At 55.2% G+C, this 8,145-nt stretch overlaps 2 protein-coding genes across 2 annotated transcripts in view; both read right to left on the bottom strand.

Annotated features, from left to right (window-relative positions):
• Window positions 1–1,349, bottom strand: part of LOC121661449 — a 2,947-nt gene extending 1,598 nt beyond the window's left edge. The window contains exon 1 of the mRNA XM_042021642.1: window positions 152–1,349. Coding sequence (XP_041877576.1) covers window positions 152–694 — 543 coding nt within the window. The 5' untranslated portion in view covers window positions 695–1,349. The remainder of the gene's footprint in view (window positions 1–151) is intronic.
• A 97-nt stretch (window positions 1,350–1,446) lies between these two features.
• On the bottom strand, window positions 1,447–7,662 carry AAR2 (AAR2 splicing factor). Its single transcript, XM_042021641.1, has 3 exons — window positions 6,845–7,662; window positions 5,071–5,300; window positions 1,447–2,578 (listed from the first exon to the last, which is right to left on the bottom strand). The coding sequence occupies exons 1-3, from the start codon at window positions 7,590–7,592 to the stop codon at window positions 2,411–2,413; spliced, it is 1,146 nt and encodes a 381-aa protein (XP_041877575.1). The 5' UTR covers window positions 7,593–7,662; the 3' UTR covers window positions 1,447–2,410.
• Between the last annotated feature and the right edge of the window lie 483 nt (window positions 7,663–8,145).

The following is an 8,145-nucleotide window of genomic DNA, read 5'->3' as shown; positions in this document are numbered from 1 at the left end:
CAGCTCCCCACAGCCTCAGACAGCCCCCACAGCTTCAGACAGCCCCCACAGCTTCAGACAGCCCCTCACAGGCTCAGACAGCCCCCACAGCTTCAGACAGCCCCCCACAGCCTCGGAGAACTCTCCACAGCCTCGGACAGCCCCTCACAGCCTCGGACAGCCCCTCACAGCCTCGGACAGCTCCCCACAGCTTCAGGCAGCACATTCCATGTCTGAATTTGCAGGGTGGATGAAAGCAGCAGTCTCTGGTGTGGTGCAGGACAGCCCAGGGGCTCCACACCAGAAAACTCCCCAAGACTGAAAACTCGGATTTGTCCAACATCGCTGAGCCTGTGGGAACAGGGAGAAGGACGGGAAGAGCAGTTTGGGGGTGGATATGCTCGCTCTGGGCTTTGCACAGTGACTGCAGGATCAGTGCAGCCATGGGGGTACCCAGCTCACTGATTCCCAAGGGATCAGCCTCACCTGGGCTGAACAGGGCTTTGCTCCACCCCAGCCTGTGGGAGAAGCACAGCTCAGAGGCAGCAATGGTGCCAGTCTGCCCCCTGGCACAGCCGGACAGCTGGACAGCTCTCCCCAGGAGAGGAGGTGGGTGGAGCTCACGCCTCAGTGCCCCTGCACAATGCTCCTGAGCCCAATCCAGCACGGAACCAGAGCTGCAAATCCCACCTGGCTGGCTTGCAGCATTGTGCATTCACACAGTCTCTCTTTTCGCTTTTCAGTAACAACATTCATCTCAGCGGGAGGAAGGGGCAGCGTTGTCATCACCTAAGGCTTTGGAAGGGCAAGAAAATATTCCTCTATTCCATGCTGCTGCTTGCCTTTTACACATACCCTCCTTCCTGCTGACTCCCACCCTTGTCCCCCCCCAAATTTACATCCCCACCTTGTCAACATCCAACAAACTGCTTCCTATGTGCCCACTTCCCTTTTCCCTCCGAGTGTGCAGTGGGAGTGCAGTTGGATTCTGAGCATCTCCACCTGCATTTAGCTGAAGGTTTGCTGCTTCGTTTCCTGCCCCACAGAGGGACAGTGGTCCCATGGCCTGGCTCCTCCCCACCTGTTCTGTGGTCTAGTAAGAGATAAAAATGAGAGATAAAAAGAGATATTAGGGGGCTTATAAAGAGAAGGGACATGGACATTTTATAAGGTCAGACAGTGACAGGACTGCCAGAGGGCAGGGATACATGGGATATTGGGAAAGAATTCTTGGCTGTGAGGGTGCTAAGGCCCTGGCACAGGGTGCCCAGAGAAGCTGGATCCCTGGCAGTGCCCAAGGCCAGGCTGGACGGGGCTTGGACGAACCTGGGCTAGTGGAAGGTGTCCCTGCCCATGGCAACAGTGACACAGGATGGTCTGAAAGGTCCTTTCCAGCCCAAACCATTCTGGGATTCTATGATCAGCTGTCCCTACTACAGCCTTGCAAAAAGAAAATACCCATCACAATGGAAGTACAAATATATTCTTTTCTCAGCTGCTAAAAGTGCAGTTCATAATGGGAACCCGACCATCACAAACTGTTAATTTTCAGTCACTGTTTTTGAGCAAAACCATAGGATTTCCAGTTATAACAAAACAGGGGATCCAGTTCATGTGGAAATCTGATCCTTTATCTCATGCTGGCTCTGCTCTTTAACACCTGGGCGAGTACAGTCCAGTAACTATTTCCTGTCACCAAACTATCCACGTTCTTTTACACCAGGTAAAACAGTGGCAGCAGCAAATACAAAAGGGTTTAACAGAATGGGAGGAACAGGAATGAGACACTGAGGTGTTGGGTGTACGAAACTGAAGGAATTTTGCCGTGGCTTTGAGCCAACTCCCCAACCGATAAATCAGAGTGAGCACCCCACACAGCAGCGCAACAGTCGTGGTCACACCAGTGCAACACGAGCCCACAAGAGCTGAACTTCAGTTCAGCTGGGTTTGGGCTGCCAGAACCACTCAGTGGGCTTACACCCCTACACCACAGGTGCTCTCCAGGCAGGGCATCAGCCCCAGCCCAGCAGGAGATGGGAGCAGGGATGCAGAGGACAGCTGAGTGCAGGAGGATCTTGGCAGTGTTAGATTGAGGGCTGAACTCTGTGATATTGAAAGGTCTTTTGACCTTTAATGATTTAAAGCTTTAATGATTCTGTGACTTTGAATGTGGTGTTATGTTCTGTGAGGAGATGCTGCAGAAGGGCTGGGAAAACCCCAAGGTGTCCGAAGCAGCCACGTGGCAACACTCAAAGTCCTCCAACACGTCTGGTCTCCTCACAAAGCTCAGCATCCTCCTGGGTTTCCCACATCTGCTTCTCCAGCAGAAAGAGGATCAGCTTCAGAAGCATCTCTTAAGAAGCTGGCAAGGTTGGAGAAGAGGAGGAAAGGGTCATTTTAAAAGCTGTTTGCTCCTGAAGGACCCTTTGTCTCAGTCCACCTGCACACCCTCAGGCAGCTCCACCACCACAGGGGCACAGTCATCAGGCTCTGCCTCAAAGTCCCATTTGAATTTCTTTGTTAGGTGAGCCTTGAACTTTTCAGCCTTTTTCCTCAGAGTCTCATCCACAGCAGAGCTGCACGTGCAGGAGAACAGCACCTGAAACAATGAGCAGAGGTCAGGGAGAGCTCAGCCATGGCACCAGCTGGACATCTCCTCCCTACAAAGACACCAGGGAGCACCAGGAGAGAGCAAGGTTAAGGACCTACCACCCTGGGACTACTCCAGCTTTGGGGGGACCCAACCAAAGCCCACACCACTCACCTCACAGCCTAAACCCATCCTGTGCCTTCACACCACTGAGTCAGCACCAGAAATGTCTGCAGTCAGGTAAGAACTTTGACTGAAGCAGGAGTGTATTGGTAACTGAATTTGTACTGTGGAATTCTGAAATGTGCCAAAGTGTGAGCTAAGGAAAATGTCTTGGCAGAAGGAATTTAAAAAAATTAAAATACTAGTAGCCAATTTCCAGCAAGTATTCAAAAGGCCAGTAGATAACTGAACCCTTTGTTTCCATGGGTAGAGACCTCCCAAAGCATTTTTTCATATGGTATTACCAAGTCTTTAGGATACAGAGGAAACTTGATGAAAAGGTCTTGAATGTAAGAGAGAGATGGGAGCTGTCTGGAAAAAGCCTGGTTATCCCCAGCACAGCCATTCCCTTGTGCCCAGGGTGCTGAAGTCTGGAGGAACCCCTGCCGTCCATCCCCCAAACACAAACCTATTAACGTGTCCCAGATCCACAGCTTCTGCTGGCACCTCAGAGGGAAAGCATCTGTGGGAATAACGGCACCCAGCCCCAGAGCCCAGCTCTGATCAGCCTGATTCTGCTCCTCCTGAACTTGTGATCCAGAACTAATTTCCATAAAAAGAAACCTCCTCTGGGGAAAACGCACCCTCTTATTTGGGAGAGACCTACTGAAAGCTGGGTAAAACACTGACAGTGAGCAGCAAAGTCCGTTGCTTTGTGGATGAACATTTGCGTTTTCCTTGCTCACTCTACTGGAAAACTGCCTCTTTCTAACAGAGCTCTTACACAGCAATGCTGCTGGTATGGAAAAATGGATTAGAAGATTATAGTTCCCACTTCTTCTCAATGAACTGCACATTAAATTAGTTATTTTACCAAGGTTTTTTTTTTTTAAGCACTGGTAGTGCTGCAGTCACTGGTGATGGTGCTCTGCTCTTCTTGCCTTGGATCAAACTCCAAAAATAAAGTTGCTGCTTCCAGAGCTGAGCAGAAGCTGCACAGACAATGCCCTCCCCCACAGCTCTGAGCATCTGCCCACGGCCAGCTGAGGCAGAGAATTCTGATGTCTGCATGTAAAGATGGGGGTAAGGAAAGGCCCAGAGCTTCCCTGGCACTACTGCGGGGAAATCCCATGGGAGCAGAGAAATGGAGAGCTCTGATTGAGGAAGGGCTCAGTCTGCAAGGCTTTTCTTTGGCACTGGGAATGTGGTGACCCCTGCCAGGGCTTGAGGGTGATCCTGACACCAGCACAGCTCCTGCTGAGGGAGTAAGACACAGACTGATGGAGCCCAGGGGTGGACAAGACTCAGGCAGCCAAAACCAGCAATAAGGGTTCCACAAATTCCCCTCAGGGGGAAAGAATGGCTGGTTGCCATATTCTGGGTACTGCTGTGAACTGACAGCACTGCTCTGAGAGTGCTGCAAACAGAGCTGGGCTGTCCAGTCCTGTAGTGGGATGGAAAAAAATCTACCAACAGAATTAAAATATAAACTAAAACCCCCCCGAGACTTGTAAGAATCCCAGTTGAAGCAATGCCTCCCCAAGCATTTTACCCAGCAATTACACCCAAACACCTCCACCCTCCCCAAAACTACAGGAAGAACTTGGGGTTAACAAGGAGAGGAATGGAACTGCTCCCTGGGAAAGGAGAGGGCACCAAACTGAGAGCACCTGTAACACAACTGCCCACAGCTTCCTGCAGGGCTGGTTCCTGTTGCTCATCTTCATCAGAGTGTCTGCTTTGGGCTTTTTTTGGTAAAGTAAGCCAGTTTGCTGCACTGCCAGCACGGTCACCATCAGCGGGAGTAACTGGTTTCACTGGGGCTGAGCCACAGACCTGCCCCCCCGTCTCAGCAGAAGGAGCATCTTCTGCATTTTGGAATAACCATAAATTCCCTCTGGATAAGAACCTGACTACAGGAAATCCTCAGCTGTGCTAAGGAATGGAAAAGCTTCTTAAATGCTATCAGTGGCCTTAGCTCAATAACGTTCTGCTGCAGCTTCCCTGCACACTGAGCAAACCATTCCAGCTGCCCAAAAATCAGCATCATCAGTCCTTTATGCCAAAGTCTTTTGTGTTGATTTTTGTTTTTAAGAAAGAATGGCATTTTGGAAAAAATTAAACAGAAATCACATTGCACTTGCCCTGCCTCTCTTGTAGCTGTTGAGCTGAACTTCTTGCTGAATAACAGAGGGAAAAAGTGAAAGAAAATCCCTGAGTGCTAAGGCAGGCTCCCATCTCCCATGAAACTTAACTCCTTTGGCAGCTTCTTCCCTAATCTGATGCCCCTTATGCCCTCCCTGCCACTCCCACTTCTCAGGGAACAGCCACAAAGGTACCTGTAAGGTGCTGGTTAAAAAGTTGTCCTGGGAGACAATGTCCACAAAAAAGTCTGCTGGGATTTCGTTGAGCTGGTGATACAGCACGGAAATGAGGTTGATGTAAAGGTCTTGGTACTTCCCTATGGCCTCCTCTGATCGGCACAGGATGTTCAGGAGTCTTTTCCAGTGCTCAAAGGCATCATACACGTTCCCAATCAGGAAGCAGATGAAGGCAAACTGCAGCTCAGCTGTGTGGGTTCAGAGAAGGGAAACAAAACAAAGCACGTAACACTAAACAGATATCCTGGGAACGTGCCCTCCCCAAAGCTCTGCAAATGATGTACAACCCCTGGTTTGGCGTTTGCAAAGTGCATTCATATTCCAAACACTGACCCTGTGCTGCTCTCCAGCTGGAGCAAAGCAGAGCAGAATGGGGCAGGTCACCTGTGACTGTGATTATCAGCACTGGAGAGACTTTACAGACAGCAAACACCAAACCACAAGCCAAACTCAAGCCAGAGCCTGCTGTTATGCTGTGAGTGTTCAGCCTGCCTGTGCTGAGTGCCCAGAGTCACATGGGACTGCAAATGCCACTGTCCTGGATTTCTGGGAGAGGTCAGCAATGCATCAACAAGTGTGTTTGCCTTGTTGAACTAAGAGCCAGGGTTCATCGCAGTGGATGCTTGGCATCGACTGCTTTGCTACCTTTCCCTAAGGTAATTTGTTCTCTTTGCATCCTAAAGTTGTCTTTGATAATTTTGAAAAAGAATAAATTGTATGTTAATGTACAAAAAATGGAAAAAGGGACAAACAAAGGCTTATTCTCAACCTGGGTTCCAGCTGGGAAGCTGGGAGGGCTTCTCCCTCCATCCTGCAACAAAACAAAACCCTACTCCAGGACTTCCACAGATGCAGTATTTATTTGTATCACAGGCTGTAAAATAGGCTGGAGAGTAGTTGAGCTCCGGGAGGTCTGGTGTGCCCACAGCAGGGGTGGCACAGCTGGACACTGCTACTATCACCAGCAGCACATGGAGCACACACGGAGCTGCGCCAGGGAGGGACCGGTCACTGCACCAAGAACCACCAGCTGGGAGGCCCAGACCCCTCCCCAACCAAACAAGAACAAGGGTCTAGGGGTGTCCATCCCCACCTGATGCACCCAGGACTCTGTAAGATCTGTCCACAAGAGGTTCACTTAACAGGTAAAGTGCCAGACACAGGGCCAACCGTGACTGCTGCTTTTGGCTTAATCTGGGGCAATCTGGGCTCCCAGCACCATGTCTTCACACCAGTCATGGAACAGAATTACGGAATATCCTGAGCTGTGAGGGACCCACAAGGATCATCCAGTCCAACCCCTACCCCTGCACAGGCACCCCAACAACCCCACCCTGTGCATCCCTGGGAGCGCTGTCCAAACGCTCCTGGGGCTCTGGCAGCCTCGGGGCCGTGCCCATTCCCTGGGGAGCCTGGGCAGTGCCCAGCACCCTCTGGGGGAAGAACCTTTTCCTGATATCCACCCTAAATCTTCCCTGACAGCTCCAGCTGTTCCCTCGGGTGCTCTCCCTGCTCCCACAGAACAGAGATCGCAGCTGCCCCTCGAGAGGAGCTGCAGCCCCCGAGGAGATCTGGCCTCAGTTCTCCTCCAGGCAATGGGAACGGCCCCTACGGCTGCTAAAAACTCCACAAACTTCTGTGCTGCACTGAAGAGACACCGCGGCGCGCCCGGGAACAGGCACAGGTTCCACCCTGCAGCCGTGGCTTTGCACAGCAATGAGTCGGTGCTCACCGAGCAGGCCCAGCGGCCGGCCGGGGTAGCGCTGCTCCATCACGCGCTGCAGGGCGTAGCTCAGGTCCATGCTGTGCCGGGTGATCTCCTCGGGGGTGGCCCCGTCGGGGAAGGCCTGCCGGGGCAGCTCGGAGAAGCGGATCTGGGTGCCGGCCCGCGGCCGCATGCGGGGCAGCCGGGCCAGGCCCTCGGCGTAGCTGCGGCACTCGGCGCCCAGCGGCGGCCGGCGCTGTCCGGCGCGGTCCCGCGTGTGCCGCCCCGCCGCCTCGGGCAGCACCTCGGCGAAGGCGCAGATCTGGCCGCTCTCGGGCTGCAGCTCCTCGGCCGCCGCCTCGCTGATGAAGTTGCTCAGCGACACCCACTTCTTCAGCGTCTCGTAGGGGTAGGGCCCCAGGAAGGGGTCCAGCTCCCGCAGGCTGTCCCGCAGCGCCTCGCCCTGCTCGGGGGGCTCGGGCCGCACGGCCTCGCCCGCGGGGTCCCAGCGCAGCACCCGCACCTCGCGGCGCCGCAGGCTGAGGAAGCGGCCGGAGCGCGGCCCCGCGTCCCGCCCGCCGGCGCCGGCCGCGCTGCAGTGCACGAAGTGCAGCCCCGGCGGCACCATCTTCACGCCGCGGAACCGCGGCCCCACGGCCCACGCGCTGTAGTCGATGCCGAACTCGGTGCCCTCGGGCACGTCCAGCACCACCACGGCCGCGCCCTCGAAGAAGAGCTGCCGGGCCAGCTCGGGGTCCTGCCGCAGGGCCGCCATGGCCGCGCCGCTCCGAACGGCCCCGCCGCCACCGGGCACCGAGCGGCCCTGCCCGGATATCCGGGGCCGGCGGTTCCGGCACGGCGGCGGGAGGAGCTTCCGCGCCGCGCGGCCCCGCCCGACGGTGGGGAGGTGTCCGGGCTGGGCTGCCCGGGCTGGCGCTGCCCCGCGGTTGCTCCCGGTTCGCTCTCTGCCCCCGCTCATCCCCGCCTCGGTCCCTTTTCCCCCTCGGCCATCCCCCGCTCCCAGCCCCCAGCCCGGCGCTGTTCCCTTTTGCCTCTCCATGGCTGGCGGCTGCTCCCCACTGTGCCGTTGCCCCCCCCGGGGGCCCCCCGTCCCCCCCCCCCCCCCCCCAGCTGGCTACCATTCCCCTGGGTTCCCCGTGCTCCCAGCTCCGCAGCGGGACAGGCGGACAAGAGCCCTGCCTGGGACTGATGGACCGAGAGCTCCCCCGGGATAGACACACGGGGACCCTCACCGTGACACACAGAGCCCTGAGCAGGACAGGCACTGTCCCAACACCCCGTCCTCCCTCCCGGGACAACAGACAGAG

The sequence above is a fragment of the Corvus kubaryi genome, unplaced genomic scaffold (assembly GCF_017639235.1).
Source record: "Corvus kubaryi isolate FWS band 111438036 unplaced genomic scaffold, C.kubaryi_AGA036_p1.0 37157, whole genome shotgun sequence".
Classification (NCBI taxonomy): domain Eukaryota; kingdom Metazoa; phylum Chordata; class Aves; order Passeriformes; family Corvidae; genus Corvus; species Corvus kubaryi.
Note: the sequence above shows the minus strand (reverse complement) of the source record. Positions and strands in the feature narration are given on the sequence as shown.